The sequence below is a fragment of the Microcebus murinus genome, chromosome 18 (assembly GCF_040939455.1).
Source record: "Microcebus murinus isolate Inina chromosome 18, M.murinus_Inina_mat1.0, whole genome shotgun sequence".
Classification (NCBI taxonomy): domain Eukaryota; kingdom Metazoa; phylum Chordata; class Mammalia; order Primates; family Cheirogaleidae; genus Microcebus; species Microcebus murinus.
In genome coordinates, this window is record NC_134121.1 from 13891027 (window position 1) to 13918635 (window position 27609).

General features: G+C 54.0%; 1 protein-coding gene across 1 annotated transcript in view; it reads left to right on the forward strand.

Annotated features, from left to right (window-relative positions):
• The window catches only part of NTN1 (netrin 1), a 185954-nt gene that overhangs the window by 100529 nt on the left and 57816 nt on the right, over positions 1–27609 (forward strand). Inside the window, exon 3 of the mRNA XM_075994174.1 lies at positions 13792–13980. Coding sequence (XP_075850289.1) covers positions 13792–13980 — 189 coding nt within the window. The remainder of the gene's footprint in view (positions 1–13791; positions 13981–27609) is intronic.

Consider the following 27609-nt stretch of genomic DNA (forward strand, 5'->3'; position numbering starts at 1 on the left):
CTTTATTGAGATGAAAGCAAAGTGGTAAAGTGCAGGGTGTTTGGAAGAACAGATGTTTCCATACTAGTTTTCCACCCAAGTCTCCGTGGACTGGAAGAAGATAAGGAGATGTTGTTGTTGAAGTCACGAGCTTGGTGACTTGAGCCGTCTAGGGTTTGGGAGGCCTCTGTGCCATTTCACACACAGCTGGTTTATCTTCCAGCTGTAGGTACCTCCAGAGCATGGTGCAGGGCTTGGTGGATGGGGAGACCGAGGACATCAGAGGAAGTGGGGAGGGGACTCTGGGATCCGGGCTCATGGGCAGGTTGTGGAGGGTAATGTGACCTGTGGGTGCCTGGTGCACAGGGACCGCTCCAGGCAGGTCACCTGTTACTGTCACCGTGCTAAAGCGAGTTAAAGTGGCAGGTGTGAGCTGTGAGCTGCTCCATCTCTGAGTACCATCCTCAGCTCCCACCGTCTGCCCTCTACCCATCTCCTGCAGGCCGTGGCTTGGCCTCTGTTTTGTCTGTTCTTTCTTAGAGCTCCTAGAAGCCCCTCACGCCTTTTGGGCACAAGTTCAGGGTTTTAGGGCGAGGCGCAGTGGTTCGTAAGCCTTGCACTCTGGGAGGCCAAGGTGGGAGGATCGCTTGAGCTCAGGAATTCAAGACCAGCCTGAGCAAGAGCAAGACCCTGTCTCTAAAAAAATAAAAATGAAGATGAAAAAACCAAGTTTGGATTTTTAGCACAGATGCTCCCACCCACTTTGGGGTGAGGACTCAAGGAGACAGCCTTCCTTATCAGCACCTTTGGGCTCAGTCCCGAAGCAGGCGGCAAAAGGGAGTTCAGCCACCTCCTACCTCCCATAACCCTCCACTGGTTAGCAGGGCTGGAGGGACCCACCTGTCTTTAGACACGTCCGGGGGGACCCTGGGTAGCCATGCCCTCTGGGTGCTGAGACAGAGTGAGGCAGCAGAATGTCTTTGGTTGCCAGTGAGCTAAGTGACACTCAAAACAATCAGAGAAGGAAGGGGCTGACTCACTGCAGGATGCCCTTTTCCCTTCAGGCCCTTGCTGGAGTCTTTCTTGCCTGGCGGTTTCAGCCTGACAGTGTCAGCAAGCTGCTAGGATGGCTTATCGTCCCCAAATCTGGGGGGATGTTCAAAATGCTCCATAGCCTGCACTTCAGGGCACCACCCTGGCATAGATGCTGGCTAGGGATGGCTGTGTTGGTGCCTTTCTGCAGCCCGGTTTGCTCTAAAGCCTTTGAAACCCCGAAAGAGTGGCCGGATTTTTAGCTAAGCCACGGCTGTCTCTCTTGCTGCACTGATCCCAAGGCCCCTTCAGATGTTCAGCTGCAGAGATACCATCTCTCCAGGAGGAAGAGTTTATGGTCGGCCCCAGGCAGTTTTCCCTCCCTATAGCTGATAACTGAGAAGTCATTCCAGAAGGCCACGTGGATTCATCCCATGTGTGCCCACAGGGAAGTTCTGTCTCTTTCTGAAAGGTCATCTGCGGACTGGACATCCCTTCCATGAACTCACATATGAGAATGTTAACAAGGCCACTCCTCGCCTCATACCCTGAAGGATCCCCCAGCCCAGAGGCAGGAAGGCATCTCCTCTAAGTCGGAAGGGACTTTGTCAGTGTGGTTCTACCTCCTCCTCAGAGCAGGAAGAATCTCCGCTATCTTGTCCTCGCTCTGCTTGGGTGCCCCCAGGCCCGGCAAAGACACTCTCTCCTGGGGTGCCCATCCCAGCCCCTTGGTCGGCTGGAATCTGCTGCCCCTGTCACTCCCTGTGTTCCGTGGTAGGCCGCCCAAAGTCTTTAATTATAATCACATGAACACCCTACTGATAGCTAAACAAATTGTACGGACTTTGATTAAAATAATTGGATTCAGAATTGGGGTTCAGGTTTGGATCATTTTCACAACACTTGTCCTGATGAAAATGGCCACCTTTGGGTGAAGATTTTGGGTCACCCAGATCATGCTTGCCTTCCTCCTCCTTGTTTCTCCGGAAACTGTGGTGTGATTACAGGAGGGGAGCTTTGCAGGTGACGCTGGGGCATGCTAGGGGATGACAGCGCCTTTGGGAGCCTCGTGGGGACAGAGAGAGATGATCGTCTGCCCAGGATTCACGATCGTGTCATGCAGTGGGGACAGCACTTTTCTGTGTGTCATCGGTGGGCAGGGTCTTTCCCCTTCTTGCACATCTCCAAGTGGTCCCGGGCACAGGATTTCTGTTCTTGTGTAGCAGATGGAGAACGGGAAGTGATTAGGGAAGGACAAGCTGGCACTACCCAAGCAGGAACTGAAGAATCAGACAACACTTTGAGTTTAAAAACACCCAAACAGGATTCTTCTCTCTTGGGCCTGTTGCACTGAGGGACCCTTTTAACTTCTTTTGGGATTCGTGAGTGCTGAGAAAATTAGAGTTGCCATTGATAAAAACTGTCATCTGAAATCACACATCTCAGGCAAAGCACAAGTTCGGCGGGGGTCTAGAATCGGGAATGTGTTGGAGATGGGATTGCCATGCAATTCTTGGGGCATATTTTTACTAAAAAATTATTTGTGGAAATTCAAATTCAGCTGGGCCTCCTGTATTTTTATTTGTAAATCCAGCAAACCCTAGTCAGAGATCGAATGAGAGAAATGATAAGGCACGTTGGTGTTCACCTGGAATGGCTCATCAGAATCCTGGCATCAGCTTTGTCCCTGTCCACAAACGGTCACCTCGATCCCTTGGGCTCACAGGGCCTGGTGTGCAGTTGAGGCTGCAGTCTGGATGGGCTCTGGAGCCTGCAGCTCAAGTCAAAGTTAACTAACGAGTTGAATTAAACAGTCAAGAAGAGAGGCAGGCGGCCCATGGTGGTGGCTGTGCGCAAAGGGAGAGGGAAGCTGTCCTGAGAATTGCATGTTCTCCTGCCTCTAGTCAGAATCAACTGCTCTAGCCTCTCCCACTGCCATGGAGTCCCACCTGGGGTTCCAGCCTGGCATGTGCTGGGCGCAGGGACGGAGACATTACAGATGGGAAATGACTCCAGGGAGCCAGGAGCCAGGAGCCAGGTTTGGCTGGTGCAACTGGCAAATTAGCCCTCGTATGTCCGCTTAATAAAGCACATGGAGTGTGTGCACCAGCTCTGGGGAAAAGAGATTGGAAGGAAGCCCCTCGTGCCGCATCTGGGCAGGGCGGCCACATCACAAGGCAAAGGGGATTTCGTGGCAGCAAAAGCCACCAGGAGCTTTGCTCAGACATCCCCTTTGCTTTGAAAATTCTCTGCCTTCAGGAATGAATTCCAGCCGCCATGGGGGGTTATCAGGCTTCTCTCTGTCTGAGATCATGTCACCCTCATCATGCTGGGGGTCTGGAACAAGCCCTGAATTAGGTAGGTGCAGAGCTAGTCTGCACGAACTATTGCCAGCTCCCTGGCAAAGCCTCTTTGCCTCTTGGGGCCTCACCTTTTTTCATCTCTTCTACAACAAGAGGGTAAGCCAGGAAGCCTTGGGAGGCCACGCTAGCCCCAAGACCCTGTTTTTGACCTTGGGGAACAATGTCCTCCTTCCCCATTTGGCACAGGTCTTGGGCATGGATGGGGGTGGGTTGGGGTGTTCATGTAAGGTCCTATTATATGGAAGAAGCAAGACCTCTCATCTCTGGATATCCATTTTGGACCCATTGTTTTGATCTTGAGGGCAAGAGAGTTCTCGTCTGTAGGCAGCGGGCAGCCATGGAAGGTTCCAGAACAGGGCGGTGACAGGATGAAAAGGAGTTGGGGTGGAAGGCTGGTTGGAGGTGCGGGAAGCCTAGAGTGTTGAATGCCATATCTAGGCCCAGGGCTGAAGTCCCCAAGAGAGTTGGCGGGTAAGCACCCACCCTCCGCCCCACCGCAGACAAAGAAGTGACGTCTGCTGGGCTGCTCGGGGCTTACCCAAGCCTCCTCGGCATTTCCTCCAGAGGGGCCTGCCTGCCACGCCAGAAAGAGGAGGATGTTTGTGCAGCAGGAACCTTGCGCTGCTGCTCTGCAGTGGAGGGCCTGGGAGACGTTAGTTAGGAAGGGATTGTTTCAAAGCCTTAGGGGGAGGCACGGCAGCCAAAAAAGGGCAGGGGAAAGAATAAGGCTAAGATGTTTACAGAGAAAAGAGAAGTCAGTGGAAAAAATGACAGTGAGGTCAAGCAGATTTGGGGGATGGCCCTGCCATCCGTCCACTGGGGAGGGGCTGGCCGACTCGCATGGTGGGAGGAAGAGCCAGGGGGCCAGGGCTGTGTGTTTTGGAGCTTCTGAGCCTGGCACTGTCAGCCTGGCCGTGGCCCCAGTCCCAGCCCCACGAAACGCTCCACGAACCCAGGTCTGCCGTCAGCCCGTGTGCAGGGACCTTGTTCGCGGTTGGTCTCGCTGCCTGGCTGGAGTTCCCGTTTCTGCTTGAAGAAGGAGACAGGGCTCACCAGACCTGAGGCTTATCCGACCCCCCACCCCCAGTCCTGGGTCTGGCCGGGAGGTGGGGTGGGGGGTGATGCTCCTAGCGGCCCTTTTGTCTGCCCCTTTTGTCTGACGTCTTGACAAAGGGGCCAGCGCCTTTCCCAAGCCCCACAGGTGTGAAGAACTTGTTACTGTAGTGTTTGTTCAGCCCTATTAGTGGCCTGAAGGACTGTTGACAGAGGGCCCCTTTGTGTTCAGACTTGGCTAAAGCTCTCTAAGCCCTCGACAAACACGGGCCACTTATCTCCAGGGACTTTATCAGAAACCATCTAAAGCCTGTCTTTGGCAGGCGGGAACTCCAGCCTCCCTGGCCGGCTCTGACTCCTGGCATTGGGGGGTGTGTGGGGGGGGTGTTTCCAAAGCATTTCTCTCTTTTTTCCATTTTTCCTTCCACCTTGATCTACCCTCTTTGATTGCTTTTCTGATATCAGAGATAAAGCACAGGTGGTGGGAGGGGACAGATTTTGTTTTCAAATCGGAGCTTAAAGAACAAATGTCGTGGCTCTGCGGGCCTTTTGTGTCCCGAGAGAGGAGGCGCTGTCAGAGAGAGCCTTGGAGAGAGGTGAGGGCTCCCCTTGTGAGAACTTGGCTGCAGGGGCCTCCCAGGCTGGGAAGTCCCTGTCGCTTGCTGCCCTCTGTTAAATCCTCCTACCAAGTCCTGCCGTGTGCCCAAAAGCAGACTTTTTTCTTCCTCAAAATGGTTTCCTCAGCCGGATTCCTGGAGAGGATCCTGCATACCTGTTCTCTCTGGAAGACCCAGGTGGTCACTGGTCCTGTGGGCCACGCCCCTCTGGTGCTGTTACTCTGGGGGGATCCCCCACCTCAGGGCCATCAGTCCCCTCTGTGATCCACCCGCTGCCTGGGGCTGGTCGGCTGCCCTCCCCACACCCTGTCACCTGCTCTGTGGAGTCCCACCCTCAGGCTTCTCCATAGCACCGTTGCCTCAGCCTGGAGCGCCCCCATCCTGAACTCCAGGGTGCCTCCCCACCAGCCCTCCACAATCTGTCCCTTATCCCCCTAGGAGTTTTGATATCATGCAGTTAGAGACTTTAAGGACCAGGGAAGAACTTAGAGATCATCAGACCCGAATGTCTTCCCTTTTCAGATGAGAAAGCAGGCTCAGAGGGGCTGGGTAGGTTTTCCAGGGCCACACAGCTGGGGGAGCCGCTGCAGACCCAGGACCGCAGCCCACGCCCCCAAGTCAGGCCCCAGGCCTCCTTCCTCTCACCTACTGCCTTGTGATGTCGTGTCAGTCCTGCGATGTTTTATTTTACATAGTAATAATTACAGTCACCTATGCCCTGCCTGTCTACACTGGGAGATCCCGGGTCCTTGTCTTCAGACTGTTTTTCTCCTCTGCATTATCTTGACCAGTGTTTCTCAAAGTGTGGCCGTCAGTCGGGCAGCTCAGCACTGCCTGGGACCTTGTGACGTGCACACGCTCACGCCCCACGTACAACCTGCTCGGTGCAAAGCTCCGGGCGTGGGGCTCAGCCATCGGTGTTCCAGCAGGCGATGCCGGTGAATCTGCGCACCCAGGCTGGAGAACGTCACAGGCTGGGGCCTCGGGAGGGGGTTAGTGGCCGCTTGAATTGAAAACCACAGCTCCAGAGAAGGGAGGGAGCAAAGTGCAGCGATGTGAACCCTGCGGCAGCCATGCTTCCCAGCTCAGCCCGGCACATCCAGGGGGCTCCTCTGTTCATATTTCTTGAATGAAGAAGTGAACAGGTAGTCATGCAGAAACAGGTCATGTTGAGGCTGCCATTGGGGGTCCCATCTACTGTCTTGAAGTGCCACATCTTCCCTCGTGTGTTCTCTGGGACCCCAGGAGTCCCGTGGGACATCCTCTCCTGACCTGGCTCTGTCATGCCCAGCGTGGACTGACATGCTGCCTTAATGGCTCTTTCCTTTTAGACAAGCAAGTTGTCCAGTTCTCCTGGCCACGTCTAGGTGATGCTTGTTAATGGTCTTTTATAATTAAAGTTGAAACAAGGCATCCTCAAATGATGGCAAACCCTAGAACCGTGATTAGAGCCAGACTGCTCCTGGGTGTGTCCTCCTAGCCCTCATAGTGGTTGTCCAGGCTCTCGGGCTCACTCTGGCTGGTCACCGCTGCGTTGTGTCTTGTTGAGTCTCCAGCTTTAAGCCCTGTGTTTAGGGGACAGTTGGGGACCTTGGAGTGAGCGGACAGTGGCAGTGTCCGTAACCAGACTTTTTAGCACATCCAGGTATCTCCAGTGACTCCACCAGAGCAGGGAGCACCGCTGCTCACTGTTGTATTCCCAGCACCTTATGTAGCACCCTGAATGCAGTAGGTAGGTGCTCTGCAAATATTTATTGAATGCATGAATAAATCCATGCCCTGCCGGATTTGCCAGTAATAAGGTGAAACTTATAGTCTGGGCTTTGACTGTTTTATAAGTTTATGTGCATTTATGATCACTTCTCTTATGCCTTGGTCACCTGTGGACACAAAAGACCACGGGCCCCAGAAATGCTCGGGTTAGCTCTGCCGCAGCCCCTTTCCGCAAAGGAGCCCTTTGAGAGCCCAGCTCAGAATGATCCCCAGGTGCTGACAGCGGCCAGGTGTGTGGGGAGCTGTGGCTGCTCAGCCCAGCCATTTCAGGACATGCTGAAAACCCGGCTCAGAAAGACACACGCTGGGGGGTGGAATACTTAGAATTTATAAACAAGTGTCAAAACATTTTCTAAATAAATAGTATACGAAATAGAGTGGCAAACTAATAAATAAAAAGGGAATACAAGCTACCTCAAACTCTTAAAAATAGCTCTCAAATATTTTTATGATTCTGAACTAGTTGTTTATGGAGAAGTTTCTTTTGGAACCAGACCTCTGTCCACTGCGCCATCGCAGACTCCCTGCCATAAAGTCTCCCCTTTACCTCCCGGAGGGGCTCTCTGTCCCCACACATGGGTTATGTTCCTAACTGGCTTATTTTCAATTTAGTTCCAGTTCCGTCGTCTACACGCCAGTGGCAGTGGCAGTACCTGGGAGCTTGTTAGAAATGCAGACTCCCAGTCCCCGCCCTGGACTGCCTGAGTCAGAGCTTGCGTTTGCCCCGGATCCCCAGGAGCGGTGCTGGCAGAATAGCCTGTGTGCACCTGGACTTTCTTCCCAGGCCCTGTCCTCTCCCCCTTGTCCCAGAAGGGCCCAGCAGGGTGGTCTCCCCGACTGTCAGTCCCCACTGCACCGGTCACAGTTGGAAGTTCTAGGTCTATCATGCAATTACCAGACTACTGTCCATCTTTCCTCTGAGGTGGGAAGCATTGTGGGGCAGGATTCTGTCTTGCCGGCCACTGTGTCCCCTGAACTCACACCAGCACTGGCGGAGTGTCTCTCTGGGGCAGCATTCTAGGCTTCAGAGTTTACACTTAGAGAACAGCATCTTAGGCAGCAGCAGAGGGGTATAAACATTCACATACCCTGCAGATGGGGGGTGTCACAGGGTTTCTCACACTGAGCACTGTGGGCATCTCAGGCTGGATGATTCCATTGCGGGGGGCTGTTCTGTGCATTGTAGGACATTTAGCAGCCTCTCTAGTCTCTATCCCTTTAGATGCTGGCAACACCTCCTTCCCCGGTTGTGATATCCAAAAGTGTCTGTAGACATTGCCAAATGCTCCTGGTTGAGCACCATGGCCCCATCCCTCCCTGGGGAAATTGTGAGACCACTTTGTGCATGGCAAGTAGGTCCCGTGGTCCTTACCCAGCAGCTGCAGATGCATCTAGCAAAGGCGCTAGTGAGGGAAGTGGCACCCCCCCCCCCCGCAAGTGCCCCATACCCCAGCCTGCTCGTATGGCCTGGACATGTCAAAATGTTCCGTTAATCGTGCCAGGTCTCAGAGCTGTGCTTACCCCGGCATGCAGGCAGCCCAGGGATGGGGGACCACTTCCTATGTAAAAAGCCCCCAGTGTATGAACAGTGCACACAGAGGCTGGTTATTTTAGACAGTTCGGCTGCAGACACCTAAGTCCAAAATTCCTTGTTAGGCTACAGGGACTACATGGGTAAACTTCTCAAAAGGACTGCTCTGGAAGGGGGAGGAGACTGCGACTCTGTGTGCTGGGGGTGGGGTGGGGGTCGAGGAGGGGCCCCGGGGCTGAGACCATAGCCTCTGGGGAAGCCCATAGCCAAATGGCCCTCCTGCTCCACTGAGAGCCCCGGGCCACGCGGAGTTTGGGAGAGCCAGGGCCAGAGCCCCTGAGAAACAGTCTGGATATGGCCTAACAGCGTCTGCTGGATGCTTCCTGGGCCTGGGACAGTCCTGGTGGGACTGGGGGTTAGTTTATCAGGGTCTTTGGTAAACTCACCAAACTAACAGAAGCAGGCTCTGAGTCTCTTTGGTCTCCACGTGCAAGGCCCTACTCAGAGTCCCAGGAAGAGTCCAGCGCTCTTAGATGTGAGTTCTTCTCCCTGAAGCACTGCAATCTACTCAAGGGCACAGAAAGTGATTTGGCAAGACGACTTTTAAAGTAGTTCATTCAGAACAACAGTAAAAGAAATGTCACAAGGCCATGCCTGGTCAGGGTGGGGTTCAGGCTAGTAAATCCTCTGTCTGTCCTAGCTAGCTAACTGCCTATCTATCTACACGTAAATCTACATATTTATCTACCATATCTGCCTATCTGTAGATAAATATCTACCTATTTATCTGCCTGCCTACCTCTCCATGCATCCCTCTCCTCTGTCTGTCTGTCTGTCTGTCTGTCTGTCTCATTTGTACAACAAAAACGTATTGAGGCCTGCTGTGGGCTGGAGGGTACAAGAGCAAACACTGCCCCTGTCCTCAACGAACCAGCACGGTGGACGAGAACATTTGTCTCATTTGATCCAAGGAATTGCTGACATGAGTGCTCCCCTGCCCCCGCCCGCCTCAGGTAGACACGGAGCCCCTGGACAGCTGCGGGTACGTCGTCCCCCTCCGTACCCTCGTGGCACAGAGCCTGGCACACAGCTAGGGCCCTGGGAATGTGACTCGGACTGCCTGGGGGGTGGCCAGGGCTGGGGCGATGCCAGGCTGGTGGGAGAGGTTCAGAAATGCCCAAGGAATGTTGGGAGCCAAGAAGTGGTCACAGGCGTGTGTTAAAATAGGACGTAAAGACATTTGGATGGGAACAGGAAATAGGAGGCCATCTCCTGGGCCCCCTCTCCCTGTTGGGCTTCTGGCTGGGGGTGGGGAGCCCCCCCTTTTCCTACCTCCCTGCCCTCGTTATGCCCCGGTCTGAAATGCAGCCACACGTTAGTGACCCCCACGTGATAGCTGAAGGGAGCACAGAGCTTGAGGCCTCTCTGGGTGGCTGGGGGACCCCTGTCCTCACCCCTGTCCTCACCCCTGTCCTCACCCCTGCTGGTCCCTCAGGAGTGTCTCTGCCTCCCCCCACCCCTTCTCAGGCTGACCTCTCTGTTCTCACAGGGCTGCCCTTTCCTTCCCGCCTTGAAATCTGATAATGAAACTAATACCCAATATTTTTGCCTCCAGGAGAAGCAGGAGATAAACAGGAAGGCACGAGGGATTAAGGTGTCTCTGGAGGAAGGGGCTGGGGCCAGGCCGGGAGTTGGGTGACACCTCCGTGTGGAGCCGAGGGATCCAGATGTGAGCGCTTTGCCCGATGCTCTTTTTCCATTTGTGTAGAGAAAATAAAACAAAGAGAAAAGAAAACAAGCTGTAAAATACTTTGCAGAAGTCTGAGCGTGGGCAATTGCCACTTGACATCCTCTGACAGCTCCAAGGATGGGGAAGGGAGGCGGCTGCCTTTTGATGTTTGGCCTCAGAGTTTTCTTTTGTGTGACCAGTTGTTTTGGGAGAACCTTTTGTTGCTGTAAGGTGCATATGGAAGAGAGACACCAGCCCGGGCTTCCCCTCGGGGTGGGAAGGCGGGGGGCTCAGAGGCCAGGGCAGGCCCTGTTGGGGGGCTGCAGAACAGCTGCCTTTCCGCAGGAGGACGCAGGATTAACATCTGCTCCCGAGGAGGACCAGAAGATGCTGTTACAGGGCCTTTCCTGGTGCAAGGAAGGCCTGAGGAAGTGACACCCGGGTGGTCCTTCCAGATCCCTGTGCCCGGGCAGGTGCACCAGGCTCTGTGATTTCTGTGCTCATAGGAAAGATCTAGATTCTGGCTGGAGTCTAGGCCCAGCTGTTACTTCCCGTGGTGTAGGTCCTTTCCTCTGAGACAATGGACCAGGAGCCAAAAGACCTGGGTGGCAGCCCTGGCCCCCTCCCCCCAACACTTACCAGCTCTGTGGTCCTGGGCAGGTTGGTCACGTCACCTCTCTGAACAGCTCCCTATCCCACTTGTCTGGCAGAGTAACTCCAAAGAGACCGTGCATGTGTGTAGCGTGACAGTCCTCTGTGTGGGAGGGCAGGGTGCAGTTTCAGCCTCTTTCTTTGCACCTGGGGGACACTTAAACTCTCAGGAGTCATTCTCTGGTCTAATTTGGCTGTCAGAAGCTTCCAGACTTCAAGGTGGGAGCTGTCTTTTCTCTCGTATTCCACACAGTGCCTGCTCTAGAGACCCTGTCCACCTCTATTTGTAAATGGAGTGACTGGTGGTGACTCCAGGGAGAACCCTTAAAGAAGCTTATCATCATAATATCAGGGGGAATACTTAAAGAGGGAAGTGTTTTTCTGAAATCACAAATAAAAGCCACATGTGAATAAGAAACTGGTAACAATGTTTGCAGCTTGTATGGTAGACAAGTGGTTTTTAATCATTGTATGTAAGCACACACTAGACAGCATGAAAAAAAAAACCCACCTTATTTGAAAACTGGGCAAATGGCATGAACAGGCAATGCACAAAAAAGAAATATAAATAGAAAAACAAACACATGGAGAAGTGCCCAACCTCCCTAGGAATCAAAGACATGCAAATTAAAATCATGTGTGTGTGTATTTTCCCCAGACGAATTGGCAAAGATTTTAAGAAAAACAAAGGAATGGTGATACCAAATGCGTATTATTCTTTTCAAGGGTGTGGCGAAATAGGAGCTCTCATATCCTGCTGCAGGGAGTGTACGCTAGTACAGCTTTTTCTGAGAGCAGCTTTGACAGTTTGGATTCAATGCTAAAAACACAGAGATCCAAATTTCAACCCAGCAATCCCATCTTGAGAAATTTACTGTGCAGTAGTAATCAGAGCAGAGTACAAATATGTATCGGGGTGGTTGCCATTGTGTTCCAAGGTAGTTACCATTGTGTTGTTTATAATAGTGAAATACTGGAAGCAACCTAACTGCCCAACCCTAGAAGGCCCTACTTTTAAATGCATCCACTTCATACGCCCAGGAGCCCGCTGTGTATATGCATACAGGTACCAGACCACCTTTCACCGTCATGAAGAATGGTATTTGGCATGAAAAAAATAGGCTAAAAAGCTAGATATATACAAGTACAATCCAGGAAAGAATGAAATAGCACCACAGCTCAGCAAATGTAAATTAAAGCCTAATTAACTAGTTTACGTTAACTGGTTGGTGGAAATAGGGGTGCATTCTTTTCTCTTTCTGCTTTTGTTGTTCAAGTGTATGAATTAAATATATACATATAAATTTTTGGAAACAGGGTCTTCCTCTGTTCCCTGGGCTACAGTGCAGTGGCATCATCATAGCTCATTGCAACCTTCAACTCCTGGGCTCAAGTGATCCTCCTGCCTCAGCCTCCTGAGTAGCTGGGACTACAGGTGTGCACCAGCATACCCGGCTAATTTTTGTATTTATTGTAGAGAAGAGAGATGGGATTTCACTGTGTTGCCCAGGCTGGTCTCAAACTCTTGGCCTTAAGTGATCCTCCCGCCTTGGCCTCCCAAAGTGCTAGGATTATGGCCATGAGCTATTGCACCCGGCCTAAACATGTATTTCTTTAGAAATTCCATAAAATGTGATGAGAACATGCTTAGCATAAAATCGTGCTGTAGAGTGAACAAGAGTAGGCCGGATCCCATCTGGAGCTACCACGGAGTTCGAAGCCTCCAGAAGAAGGCAGGTGACAGGCGATCCTGGTGTGAGAGGAGGAGGGCTGTGTGGGATGGGCTGAGTGCCCAGGCCAGGCCAGCTGGGGTGGAGGTGGGCTGGGAAGTGGCATTGGAACCAAGACATGGAGGATGAAGGCTGCAAGGTGGGGGAGAAGGGGAGTGTCCTAGGAGGAGAGGAACGCATATGCAAAGCCTTGGAGGGGGCAGACCAGGAGAGGCTGGAGGGGAGGCAGGACCTGCTTGTTTGGAGCCCTGAAGGCCATGCCCAGTGGGTTCCCCTTTATCCCGATGGGCATGCGCAGACTGGGGCTCAGAAATCCTGCCCTGGTTAGAGTGCTGAGTGTGGCCTTTGGCAGGACCTGGGGGCGGCCTGCAGGGCTCAGCTCAGGCCATAGGAGCGCAGAGGGCAGGGGGGTGGTGAGGAGTGAATGGATGAGGGGAAGCGCGTCTGGGTCCAAATGGAGACCCCAGGCCTGAAGCCGGCAATAACGATTTGGGAGTTGGGAACATAGAGATGGCGATGGGTGAAGGAGACAGACTGCAGGGTGTTGGGGTGGGTGGAACAGGGGGCTGAGTCCTGAGCAATGTGTACAGGTAGGGAACAGGCGGAGGGAAGCCTGGGAGGGAGGAGAGCCAGAGAGGGCGATATGGGGGTCTTCTCTGCAGGGTCCCCAGAGCAAGACTGGAAGCCTTCCAGGTTGATGGTGGGGAGGAAGATGGTATGGCAGGCCCCAGAGTCCTCGGGGGCAGGGGAGAAGGGGAGTGCAGGCTGGTGGCACAGCGTCTGGGTCAGCTCGGCTGACCAGGGCTCTGCAGGCTGGGCTGAAACCACGATCACTTCTCCAGCTCTAGAGCCCGGAAGTCCGCCATCGAGGTGCCATGGGGTGGGTTTCTGTGGAGACCTCTCTCCTTGGCTTGCAGATGGCCACCCTGCATCCTCGCCCGGTCTTTCCTCTGTGCAAGCACATCCCTGGCGTGTCTTCGAGGCGTGTCCTAATCCCCTCCTCTTATAAGGACACCAGTCAGATTGGAGTAGGGTCCACCCTCCGGGCGTTGTTTTAAGACCCTGTCTCCAAATACAGTCACATGCTGAGGTACCAGGGGTTAGGACTCCAACATTCGGATGTTTGGAGCCCCTCAGCCGGGGTCCTGTTAGGTGCTCCATGAATGCTTGTGGGGTGCAAACGGGGTGCCAAGGAAGAGCTCCCAGGGCACAGGTCTGCCTCCCTGGCTCCGGCAGTGGAGGAGAAGGGAGGAGTTAGGGAGTTCTTGACCCCCATGGGTGCCCGTCCTCTCAGCAATCCCCCAGCTGACACCTCTCCCCGTCTCCCCTGCAGCCTGTAACTGCAACCTGCATGCCCGGCGCTGCCGCTTCAACATGGAGCTCTACAAGCTTTCGGGGCGCAAGAGCGGGGGCGTCTGCCTCAACTGCCGCCACAACACTGCTGGCCGCCACTGCCACTACTGCAAGGAGGGCTACTACCGCGACATGGGCAAGCCCATCACTCACCGGAAGGCCTGCAAAGGTAGGCCACGCACAGGCGGGGGACGGGGGTCCTTCTGAACACCAGTCTTCCCCTCTCTTTCCTTTCTCCTTCTTTTCTGTCATCTCCTGTCTCTCTGTGTGACACACACACACACACACACACACACACACACACACACACACACACACACAGGCACGCACGGCCTCCCTGGTATTTGGAGGTGTAAGCCCAAACAAAGGGGCGATGGAGACATGGCTCAAAGGAGAAGAAAGGAGAAGGTGTGATCCCCTGCGAGGGTGCAGGGCTCCGGCCCGCGACACCTCCCCCTCCCCTCCCCCTCCCGGCTTCTCCGCACAGGTGTGCTGCATACCACAGGGTCGCGAATCATGTTCGCTGGCTTACGGTCGGGACAAAGGACTCTCTTTTACCAAACGCAGGCAGACGCACGTCTCTCTGGGTATGTCTGCGCCCCGCCCCCCCCAACGCACACGAGCGCAGAGGTCGGCAGTCAGGAGCAGGGGCTCAGAAGGAACATTTAATCCATCCGCAAATAGCTTTACTTCTCAGGACAAAAAAAAAAAAAAATTGAAAGGAGACGGGGGACTCTATTTTTGTCCACTGAAGCAAGCACTAATATTTTAACTTTTTGCTGTTTGTTTTTCTCCCACCAACAAAAATGAAGCAATGGTCAGATGACTCAGAGGAGAGCCAATGCCAGGGAATTTAGTGATGTTAGAGGGGGAGAACCCCACATGGGCTTTTGGGAAATCCAAGAACTGGGGCTCTCCGGCCCCCAAACTTGAGGCCTAGGGCCAGGACCAGCCGTGAGCATGGCTCCCCAAGAAGATATTTATCTCCGAGGTCTTGGGCGATGACTCAGTGTGGACAGGGTCCTGACGTGGACCCGTATCGACTCTGACATAGGAGGGTCCCAAGCCATGGCAGGCTTGGGGCCTCGGGTGAGGAGCTGCAGTAGAGAAACCCTTCCATGGCCCCTGCTTATTAGCCTTTGAATGAAGCAAAAGTACCGTCTTCTTAACAGGAAATCTACCAGATGTTGGGCACTTGTGTGCAGGGCAGATTACATAATTTGCAGGGCCCAGTGCAAAATGAAAATAGGGGGCTTATTCAAAAATGATTAAGAATTTCAAAGCAGGGGCAGCAGAATTTCTCTCAGGCATGTGCTCTACTGAGCACGGGGCTCACGAAGCCCACCCTGCTTGTGTGGAATGCTTTGCTCAAAAACCAGCTTCCCAGTCTGTCTCCTCCAGGAGAAATCCTTCAATTCCAGAAGCACAGGGATGAGGAGTAGGGTGACTTCCAAGACGAAAGCAAGGTCTCTCTCCATATCCGTGGACTTACGGCTGCCTCTGGTGGATGACAAGAGAAATATGAGCATAAAGGTAGCTGGGCCGTTTCCCCTTAAAACATACACTATGTCAGATGAGAATTCCCCAGGAGACTTTGAGCAGAGAATAGGAAGGTCGCCCAGGAAAAGGGACCCAAGAAACGTCTGCAGTGCCAGGAAGGTGTGAGCAAGACAAGACCAGGGAGACATGGCTTTGGGGTTTCCGTTGGAAGGTGTCCTTCACCTGTGCACAAAGTGTGTGTCATCTGTCCTTTACAGAGGAAATTAAGGCCCAGGGTCTTGCAAACACCTGGCTTACACATAGATTTCTTGGGGGTCCAGCCAAAAATTTTAACCAGCAGCACCCACTCAGGTGGGCAGTCCTGTGCCTCCCAGTGGGTGAGGAGGTCTGGGCTGTACCAGGAAGGGCACTGGTTGTTTCCTGTTGTGCCAGTTTCTGCTGTCAGAGCAGAAATGCACGTCCCCAGAGAGGCGGGAAGAAGCAGGGGCTTGGTCATCTCCACCTGTCCCCTGTTGCTGTGGGCAGAGACAAGGGTCACGTGCTGCTTTCCCCCACTCAGAGAGAGAGATGTCAGGGAGCCACAGGGTCCTAGGAGCCTGTGCTGTTCCCCAGGGCTCTGGCTGCATGGCACGCAAGTGCTCAGCGTCCTTTGCGTGTTTCTAGGAGGGTCAGAGGCAAACAGGTGAGGACATGTTCCTGTTTTACGGTTTCAAATGCTGTGGCCAGCCCAGGTGGCTGTGTCTTCCTTCCCGTTCTGGACAGCAGCTGCCCGCAGCCTTGGTGGGAACCTTGGGAGAAGGACTCACAGGAAAGGAAGATCTAAAGGTGGATCCTGCCCAGAAAGACACAGGCACATCCTGCTGAGGGAGTGGGGCAGGAAAGGGTGGCACTCTCGGTGCCTGACTGGGGAGGAAAGACAGTACTTCAGGGAACCTGCCACCTGATTGGGGGGGCAAAAGACCAAGCTTCAAGGATGCTGCCTCCTGATTGGTGAGCAAAAGCGTTGCCTGAAGGGCTGTGCTCCATGATTGGTGAGAAGAGATCTGCTCTCTGATTGGTGAGCAAAAACGTGACCTGAAAAGTCCAGCCATCTGATTGGTGAGGAAAGGCATCTCTGGAAAGTTCTGGATCTTTGTTCTCAGCTCTTCTGTTTTCTGGTGTCATTTGCTTAGGGCATATGGGAACTTTGAATCCTCAATTCCCTCAAGGTACACGTCCCACCAAAAAGAGACTGTGAGTCTCGGTGGGAGCCAGCTTTAGGACAAGTTTGGAGGCCAGCAGGGAATGTGTCCTCTTGAGACCTTCACGTGGGGGTCTCCCGGTCAGCCCCCTGCTGCCACCTCCATGGGACTCTTCTGCCTTGTCTTCCCAGGACCAGATGGTTCCAGGAAATGGTTCTTTGGGTGGAAGCACATTGGCCTCAGCGTTTTGATCTTTGATGGTTTGCTTTCAGCAGCTTCCAAAACCTTGTAGGTGTGGTGCCGCCCCCAGGCCCTGGCTCCTGAGACCAACCACAGGGAGCCCCACCATAGGCCCTCACGTGGGAGCTGCACTTCCTTGCTTCGTTTCTGATTAATTTCACAGGGCCCCAAGGAGGGGGGTGTTCTTGACTCCCAAGTTGGCTTGGGAATGGCCATCAGGGCCCTCTTCAGCCTGGCTTCTCAGGGCCTGGGAGGGGCCCGGGCAGGGGGCTGAGGCCACCCAGGCACTGCTGGCGATTGGCTGACACAGGACCTTGCTGAGTTTAGAGCAAGGGTGGACCCAGACAAGAAGAGCTTGGGGCAAGGGCATTGGATTCCAAACGTTATTATGCAGCCTCCCATTTGGGAAGTTTCATAGCAACAAATTTGTTGGGTTCTTTCTCCCCTCCCCTAGTTTAGAAGCAAACCAGGGCTGGCAGGGTTGGTGCATACAAAGGGCTGTAATAAACATGCCCAGGGAACAGGCGGCTGCACTCTCCGGCTATTCAGCGCAATTTCACAGCACTGGGACAGCCTCATTATGGTGTGGGCTGTTGTCCTATACAAAGTCAGATGAGATAAATTTCTCCCTTTTCTCCACAGAATGGTTTGTGAAAGATACTCCTCCCGGAATCTGTCAAAAGATAGGAGGTTTTGTTTACCATTTGTCTTCTTTATGGACTTTGGGGTTCTTTCTTTTTAGAGCCGGCAAAGAAGATGTTGCTGTTTAACCATTTCAGCCATGCCTCCATTGATAACAATATTAATTTATCATCTTCCCAAACCATCTGTGATGGATAAAGACATTCCAGGAGTCTCGCGTGAACCGAATTGCGATGAGAGTTAGGAAATTGACCACCGCGTCTAGCATCCCTGTACAAAGGGCTCGCTTTCCATGGAGCTGGGCAGCCTGTTTCCCTCACTCCGGGCCCTGCCTGCTTCAAGCCTACAGTTAGCAACTCGGCTGAGCGAAGGCTGCTGGGAAGGTGCCCGAGTCCCGGAAGATGCAGTCGTTAGCAGGGCAGAAGCATCGATAGTCCCCACCGTCTGCCCGTACATTCTTGTGGCTCTCATCCACCTGTTATGCCTCCTGGCAGCTCTGGGGGGTGGGATGGGAAGGAGCCGAGCACCTCAGTCCTGCCCCCTCTGGTTTCCTGGACCACTGGTGGGGGGGGCAGTGAGGGGCATTTCTTTCTCATTCTTTTTTTTATTTTTTTGAGACAGAGTCTCACTCTGTTGCCCGGCCTAGAGTGCCGTGGCGTCAGCCTAGCTCACAGCAACCTCAAACTCCTGGGCTCAAGCGATCCTCCTGCCTCGACCTCCCAGATTGCTAGGATTACAGGCGTGAGCCACCACACCCTGCCTTGTTTCTCGTTCTTGATTCTCAGCTTTCACTCGGTGGCATTATCAAGCATCGTGTGTCTCTAACTTCTGCTGTGATTCTCACCCTTGGCTGCACAGCAGAGTCGCCCTGGGGAGATTTAAAAATACTTCCTGCCGCCTGGGTCCCACCCCCGGAGATTCAGGTTTAATTAATGGGTCCAGATGAGGCTTGGACTTTGGGAATTGGAAAAACTCCCCAGGTGATTCTAACATGGAGCCAAGACTGCGGACCACGGAGAATAAGAAATGGAGATGGTGAGTTGCTCTTGGGGGTGTCGATTAAGGGAAGACCCAGGATTTATTCTTTTGAGGGGAGAGATGTATAATAAATGAATTTAAATATTTTTATGGCTGTCTTGATGAGAACTTGGGTGGTGGGTGTTTAAATTTTTAAATCTTGCCAGGCAAGGCTGGGAGCTTAGCCAGTGCAGCTGGATGCCCAATGTCCAGGTCAAGGCATGAGACATCGGTCATCACGGCCAGAGAGACAGTATGGGCACGTGCATGCGCATGTGTGTGTGTGTTTAGATCTGATTACGTGAGGGCTTGGTCGCAGCACAGTGAAGTACCTGGGACCCACACCCCTCTTGGCCTTCCTGGCTCTCAGGCAGTAGCCACACACCCTACAAAAGCCCCAAGAACACCCTTTCATTTTGTGGGTCCCTTGTCACATTTCCGTTTCTTGTAATTTTTTGGAGGGAGAGGTGAGGGGGAAAAGGCTGGTGCTCTGGGGCAGGCAGGTAGTTAGTGGCTCGAGCAGCTCCAGCTTCAAGGGCAGAGACCCCAGCCCAAGGAGTGGCCCCCAATATGTCGTTGTGTATGATGTCGAGGTAAGGCCAGCCCCCCTGGGGAAGGGAGAGTGACGCCTCAGATCCTGCCATCAGGGGAGAAGACTCCCAGTGGAAGTGCTTAACTCCTACTGTGACCTGTGCCGGTGCATCTTTTCCCCCGTTACCTGGGGATGTGCGCGTCAAAAACCGGCTGCAGATTTGGCTCCATGTTCAAAGTCTGCAGGGCACCTGGCAAGTCTCTTGACTTCTCTAAGACCTCAGTCCCCTCACTTGTGTAATTATATTCAGATTTCTGGTCTCTTGAGTCCCTTCCAGCTTCGACATGCCACATTCATTCCACTTGCTCTTCTTAGTCAAAATCTTACGGGTCCTCAAACTTTTTAAACAGGGGCCCAGTTCACTGTCCCTCAGACCGTTGGAGAGTGCGCTAACTGAGGGCCTGGGACGAGTCGGCTGCTAAGCAGGACAGGCAGCAGCGGCAAAAACTCCTGGCGGGCATGTGGCCTGTGGGCTGTAATTTGAGGACGCCTGGAAAATCTTATGGGTCCTTAATACAACGATTCCTTACAAGGGTGAAGCTTGTGAACCGGTGATTCAGAAAAGCTGGTAAAATCAGGTGGAGATGGTTTTGTTGGAGTTACTCAGACCAGTGTTTAAGTTCCACCTCTAGGCAAGACACTTGAGTTTTCTCTTCTGTCAACAGGGATAATAATTGTCCCTGCTCCCTCCTAGGGTTATGCTGCAGATTAAATGAGGCGAGGTGGAGCGTCCCGCTGCACACGTGTTAGCTACGATGATTGTTTGTGCAAGTCGAGGAAGACAGAGAAAGCAGAGCCCTCGACCACTGTCAGCACACACACACAGCAGAGAATTCCTTCGGGCCTCCGACTGACTTAGATCTTCCCATGAGTGGTGGTCCTTGGAAGAACAGGTCCCTCTTGCTTGAAGGGCTCAGCCCGGGTGTGGACTTTGTGGCCACTTCCCACAGGACCGGGCAGGGCCCCGGGGATTTGCCCCGATGCCATTGCACACTCTCAATACAGGATTTACATGCTCTGGGAGCAAAAATGACAAACGAGTTTAAGGGTAGAGATGCACAAGGCAGCTGCTTGTGGAAGCCCAGCGAGGGACGTGGGGACAGGTTGTGCATGTCCACATGTGGTTGTAAAAGTGCCGCTAAGAAAGACCAGGTGGCATCTGGGGGACTCCGTGACAGGGTTGGGGCTTGGAGCCGAATGCAAAGCCAGAGTTGGCTCTCACTGTCCTGCAGCTTCTCCCCCACTGCACCGCCCGGCCCCTGCCCTCCTACCCCCAGCCCGTGCAACACACACACACACACACACACACACACGCACGCACGCACGCACGCACGCACGCACACACTTTCTGGGAACCATTTGCAGGACCTGTGCTTTTCGCCTCAGCTGGAAAACAGGTGCAGGAAGACTATCCTCAACTAGATCAAGGAGGGTCAAATAACCCAGTTTGGGATTACGGGGCTCCCCTCCCCGCTCCACTTCCTGCTGCCCGCACCTTGATCCGAAAGTGGCAAGGAAAGGCGAGGCCGTGCAACTTGAAACATTTATTCTTTTGTGCCTCTTTAGCAACTGCCGGGAGAAAGGAAAGCATAGCTCGGGAGCAGGTTGACACAGACAGCTGAAATGAGGTTTGGGGGTTATCTGCGGATTTTGGTGACCCTCGCTCCCTCATTAGCATGGAGAATTCAAGGGTGGAGAGTGCTGAGTGGCTGCGGCTGCCCTAGGGTGCGGGGGGATCGTCATTCCCGCTCACCTCCTCCTCCTCCTCCCCTCCAGATGCCCAGGGCGAGTGACATGGCCGTTCCCTGGTGGGAAGGGTGGCAGATTGGCCCGAGCCCCGTTCAGATTGGTAGGGACACTGCGTGCTCATTGACGGAGCAAGTGTTTATGGAGCACCTACTGCATGCTAGATGCAGCCCCTTGGAACTTGCTTTTTGATGGGAGGTTGACAATAAAGAAGAAAAGAGGAGGGAGATAATTATTGATGGCGGCGAGTTGTAGGGAAGAGATCGGCAGATCGAGAGAACCGGGGGAAGCCGCTCTACCAGGTGGCCCTGGAGGGGCTCTCTGAAAATGGGGCATTTGAAATGGGACCTGGGGTGTGGGGAGACAGTAGCCACAAGGACGCCGAGGGAAGGAAGAGCATTCCAGGGCAGTGCCACAGTCTGGGAACGGGAGAGGTCAGAAGGCAGGCGAGGGGCGAAGGGGCGGCTCGTGGGAGCCTGGAGAGAAGGGCGTCCCATTCTGAGAGCGCTGTGAGTGGCTGCAAGGAGAAGAGTGACCGGAGCAATGTGCCAGGCTTACCTTTTAAGCTCCTTCTGTAAGACAAGCCACAGGTGAGGAGAAAAATCCTCTCACATTCCATATTCTGTGGAGGGCTTAAATCCTGAATATGTGAAGAACTCACAAGACTCCATAAAAAATTAAAACATTAGCTGGGCATGGAGGTATGCACCTGTAGTCCCAGCTACTCGGGAGGCTAAAGCAGAAAGATCAAGGAGTTCAAGACTACAGTGAGCTACAATGACAGCATTCCAATCTAGCCTAGGCAACAGAGTGAGACCCCATCTCAAAAACAGCAAACAAAAAAACACCTTTCAAAACACAACAAGGCTAGGTGCAGTGGCTAGTGTCTGTAATCCCAGCACTTTGGGAGGCCGAGTGGGGAGGATTGTTTGAGGCCAGGAGTTCAAGGCAACATAGCAAGAGCCTATCTCTAAAACACACACAAAAAACTCAACAACAAGAAAACAAACAACCAGATTAAAAACGAGCAAAACGCTTGAACAGATAATTCACCAAATATAGACCGATGGCAAATAATACATGAAACATCCTTAGTCTTTAGGGAAAAGCAAATTAAAACCACAATGAGCTACCCCTGCACACCTGTTAGAATGTTGAAAATGTAAAGTGCTGGCGATTCTTGGCTGGTGAGAGTGGGGAACAGCTGAGACTCTCATGCACTGCTGGTGGCAACTCAGCACGGCACAGTGGCTCTGGGTGACAGTTTGGCAATTTCTTATAAAGTTAAACATAGACCTGCCATGATACCCAGCAGTTCCACTCCTAGGTATTTATACTAGAGAAATAAAAATTGATGTTCACATAAAAACCCGTCCATGGTCGTTTATAATAGCATTATTCATAGTTGCCCCAAACTGGAAAACAGACCCCGGTGTGCATCAGTGAGTGAATGGAAAAATAAACTGGAGCCCAACAGGACCAAGGAGCACTACTTAGCAATGAGCACGAATGAACTACTGACTTACGCAGCCACACGGATGGACCTCACACGCTCACCGCTAAGCGAAAAAGGGCGGCCTTGAGATTACACACCGTATCATCCCATTTGTACATCCTGTGCTCGCAGACATTGCACACACGGACAGTCTCACATTCCGAAAAAGGCAAAACAGTAGGGGCAGAGAACAGACCGGTGGTTGCCTGGAGTAGGGAGGGAGTGACTATGGAGGGGGAGCAGCCGGGGATTCTCCTGGAGGGCTGAGCTGTCGTCGTGGTGGTTGTAAGAATCTAGGCATGTGATAAAACCCAGGGAACTGTATACCAAAAAAAGGGTAAATTTTACTCTTTGGCAAATTAAATAATAAGACTGTGCAAATTAATAACAAGCATAAGAAGAAACTCCTTCCTAGGGCTCTGTGACGCTATGTCTTTGGGCCTCTTTATGCCCCATCTTTCGAACCTTGAATCTCTAAACTCACTTAGAGACCAGTGTCCCTAGGTCAGCCTTCCTGCTCCTCCCCTGGCCTCTCCCTCTCCCCGCTCCTCTGCCTGTCTGATGGCTTCCCTGCCACCTTACCTGAGGTCCCCTCCGTTGCGGAACACCCTAATAGCCTCTGCCAGCATTCCCAGGTTTCTTCTCTTGGTTGCTGGTCCTGCACCCCTGTTTGGGGGAGTCGGGAAGAAATAGGTGCATGGACACCCCTTTGTGCCTGACATGGTCTTCTCCCCAGTGCCGCCTCTGGGGAGGGGTCCCCCCAGGTTTTCCCCAAGAGACTTGACTCTCGTAAGACTTACAGGGACGTGAGAAGCCCTCAGACCTGGGTTTGTTTTTCTGAAGACGCTGGGCCTTGCCGTCTGTGTGGGCTGCTCTCACGGCACAGAGAATGTTCCTGGCCACCTCCCCCCTGGCCTCCACAGCGGCCACAGGGCAGCCTGACCCACGTGGCAGGCCTGTCCACAGGGCTCCACCCAGCCCTACTTTCTTTGTGGATGGCACCCAGGTACACAGATCAGTCTCATCCAACGCACAGAAGAATGTTTCCCCCCAACTTAGGACGGCCACAGGCAGATAGGCACTTTGGCAAGAGCTGCCAGCCTCGGAGTCCCACGAGGCCTTAGGTTGGCTCCAGGGATCAGAGGTCAGGATGCTGCTAGAGCAGTGACCCAGGATCCCGGGGGAGTGATTTCCCTGCGCATCGCATTCCTCTGCGCCTTGGAAACCTCGTGAGGACTAGAGAGGGAGCTCTCCCATCAGATGGAGCGATGCCTCCAGCACCTGGTTTTGAGCACCTTGGAGCAGAGGCCTGCCCCTGCACGCTGGGCTGGCCAGGAGGGGCTGCTGACAGGGCAAGGTCCCTGGCAGAAGCTCTTACTGTGGGCCTCCCTCTCTGGCTCCGAGCTGGCCTCCAGTGGGCCTTGGGACCCGGCAGCACGCCCTGCCGAGGCCTCCTGGACTGCCCCTTCGGGAACAGCCTTCAGGTGGCCGGTCTGTGAGCCACGGGGACTGTTGGGAAGCAGAGCTGGGAGGGGCTCTGCTGGCCTGCGGGGGTCTCGGGGGCCCGCAGAGATGCGGGCTGCTGTGGAGAAGGTGTTGACTTTCACGGGGAGCTGGGAGCTGGGGAGGGATAGTCCAACCATTGCTGGATTTGGGGTTCAGTCCCCATCTCATGAGAGCCCTTGGGGAAGAAAATGCCTGCCCAGGGCTTCACACAGGGCGTTAGTCAGCTCAGGCTGCCAGAACAAAGTGCCTGGGCCAGGTGGCTGAAATGACAGAAATTTATTTCTCATTGTTCTGGAGGCTGGAAATCCAAGTTCAAGGTATCGGCAGGGCTGGTTTCTCTGAGGGCATGAGAGAAGAAGCTGCGCCAGGCCCCTTTCCTTGGCATGTAGATGGCCGTCTTCTCCCTGTCTCCACAGGGTCTTCCTGCTGTGCGTGTCTGTGTCTGCGTCCCCTCTTATAAGGACACCAGTCATGTTGGGTTAGGGCCCACCTTAATGACCTCATTTTAAATCAGTCACTCCTTTAAAGACCCTGTGTCTAAATATATTCCATTCTGAGGTGCTGGGCCTTAGGGCTTCAATGTATGCATCGTGTATCGGGTGGGCACAGCTTGGCCCAGACCACAAGGCCAGGCCGGAAGCTGTCTTTCATGACCAGCCAGAGGCCTGGGCGGTAGCCATGGTGATGTCTGGAGTGAGGGTGGGAGCCTCAGTTGTTCTGTCCCATCTGTCCTGCCTGGATCCCCAGAGGGACTTATGCCCAACCAGCTTCCCTGTCCTCCACAAGCATGGCCACTGGGGGGGCCTGCCTGACTCCAAGAGCCCCTAGAGCCAGGGTCCTCAGGAAAAGCAGCCAGGCCTCTTGATAGGAGCCCAGGATGGGCTTCCAGAAAGCCCCGGTGTGAGCAGCAATGGAAAGGGGCCCAACCTCCAGAGAGCATCCCCTCCCCAGTGGAGGCCGTGGGCTGCAGGGATCCAGGACAGAAGGTGTCAGGGGGTGCAGGACAAGGCGGCTGCCCCGACACAAGCAGCCCCGAATCAGAATCTTCCGGGCCAGCTTTGCCGGGGCTCTCTGAAGTTCCCGGGTGCCCTGCTTTTCACTGATGAACCAGATGTCAAGAGGAAGATTCTGGCACACTGCAGGCAGGTGCTGGTGCAGGGCAGCCATCAGCAGGGGTGTGCAGGAGGCCCGTGCGCCCTGCAACATGAGCCCTTCTCTCCCTCATCTCGGTGAGGACACTGCGATGAATGGCAGCAGAGGGAGTGATGGTCCTGGTCGCTGTCCTGGTTCTTTGGGGTCAGCATGGAGACTAAGCCTCAGCCTGTTAGGCTGGAAGTGACTTTAGCGGGGCACTGAACTCTGACCTAACAGAGGGGCCACCTGTGGTCCAGGGGGAGGAAGGCACTAACTTAGGGTTGCCGGCAGGGTGGAGTCCAGACTAGGGTCTCCTGTTCCCCATCTGAAACCACTTGGGTCACCTGAGCTGCCCGTCCCTGTCTGATGAACCAGAGCGAGGACAGTCTGGGTTCTCCGCTTCGTGGGGAGGCTCTGCAGCCTGCCGCGTCGTGGGAAACCTGACCCTGCCGCGTTCTCAGGGCCCCGGCCTTCCGTCTGGTCTCACCTTTCCCTTTATGGAAAAACCTCGGGTGGATTGTTTCCCATGACCAGGTGCTGCCTGTTCCGTGCAGACGGGTGACCTGCCATGGAAGCGACTGACCTCCCTCTGGAAAAGGTGGCTGACTTCCAGGGAAACGGGAGTCAGCACGAGGGCTTCCTGCGGCGGAAGGTGTTCTGACCCCGCTGTGTTCTCAGAAGGATTAGGGAGGTTCCCTCTTCGTCCCCCTCACCAGAGCCCCCTGCAGAGGAAAAGACCCCCACTTACCTGGCGTCCACTTCCTTCCCAGCTCCCTCCACTCTCCTCTCCCCTGCCCCCTGCGGCTGTGCGTGAGTCTGCGTGTGTGTGTGTGTGTGTGTGTGTGTGTGTGTGTGTGCTTTGTGGGTCTGTGTCTATGTGAGTTCGTAGTACAAATGTGTATGTCTCTATCTGTGAGTGTGTGTGTATGAGAGAGGGGGTAGAGATCCGATCGTGTTTCTGGGTATAGGTGTGGGTCTGGATGTGTATGTGAGTCAGTAGGCATTTCTGTGTGTTTCTGTCCGTATTTCGGGGTTCAGGCACTACAACAGGATACATCTGAATTTTGTCTACCGAAGAGCCAGGGCCTGAGTCTTCCTTTGGACTCAGAATCTCCCTTTGACATTCCTGGTCAGATTCTCTATTCAAGCTACAGAGGGACCCACTATGGGGGTGTTGTCATTTGTCAGCTCTCCCTACACCTTGAAACTCACTCTTCTTTGCAGAGGGTATACTTCGAGCCATCCCTGTGCATGAGTTTTGGGGAGAAGTTCGTACTTTGGGACCATTTGGCTAGAAATTGAGAATGAATTCCATGTAAGTCTGTTAGGATTGCATTTGGCTGCAAGTAACAGAAAGGTCACTTCATGTTGGTTTAAACGCATAAGAGCTTATTTCTCCGCGTAGGACAGAAGGACTGCGGGGGCCATCCAGAGAGGGTGTGGGGCCTGAGTGGGGACCTCAGGAGTCCAGCCCTTTCCATTGCTCTGCACAACCCCCCTCCTCCCGCAGTTTCCTTGCTGGTCTGCTGTGGTCTCCTCTGCACAGTCGTGCTGACTTCACAGGGCTGTTGTGAGGACCAGAGGAGACAGCACTTAGGAGAGAGTGTGGATGTGCTGCGGTGGTTTACAGGAGGCAGATGAGGGTGCTGTTACGGAAGAATGCTCTGCCTTGGGCAGAATGAAGCCTGGGGATGGTCACACTGCCCTGGAGGTGACCTGAGTGGCCTTCTGAGGCTCCTCCACCTCTGGGACCCTGATGGCTTCCCTTCTTAGCACAACGATTTGCTGGTGTGGAAGTCCAAGTCCACCTGCTGCCTCTGTTAGACCAGACTCATGGGTCAGACTCTTTGCAGAATCTTAGGAGAAAGATTTGGAAGCCCAGCAGCAAGCATCAGCTCACGTTGCACCAAAGGATGGGCCCTTAGGAAGTGCCTGCTGCAGAGCCAGAGCTGCCCTGCCTTTACTGAGCATGGCCTTTGGCTCCAGCAGACCTCAGCTGGCGCCTGGGTCTTCCCGGCAGTGTGCCAGCCAGCCCAGGCAGCTGAACAGGTCACCGGCTGCGAGGGACCTCGGGGGAGAACAATGCATGGTCCTCCTGCCTCCACCCAGAGTCTGCTCTGGGCCAGCTCCTGCCAAGGTGAAGACAACCTGGGCCAGTGGTGACATCCATGTGGGACTTGGCTCTGCACCTTCAGTGACTTAGCAACCTTTGGTGACTTCCTCCAGCCAAGTCCAAGGAGCTAGAAGTTACTGGTGCCCAGCTGTGTCCCATCAGCACCGAGGAGAGAACGTCTTGGCATGAATTTTAGGATTACTAGCAGGGCTGCCAAGGGGGCCAAGGGAGGTCAGCTGGCACGAGTCCCTGGAGTCCAGTGTCCCTGCATGTGGCCCTCTGGTTCCCATGGCCAACTTAGAGATGCCTCCAGTGCCTCCCTTCCCACCCCAGGGACAGGTTTAAGAGGCCGTAGGAAAAGGTCAGAGGCCCTCTGCAGCCGTGCCCTTCTCAGCATCCTCCTCCGTGTGCCCCGTGGGCATCAGGGCTGCGTCTTTGCCTTGCTTCCACATGAAAAAACAAACAACAGGGGACGAGCTTGAATCCAGGGTAGACTGAAGACGGTGGTTTCCTGGCAGAAGTCGGGACTCCCTCTCTGGAAGGGGCAGGACCGGAGCAGTTTTCTCTGCCTCACGTGGACCTGAGATGGGAGGAAGCAGTGGGCTGGCCGTCCCCAGCCACGGCCCTGCCCC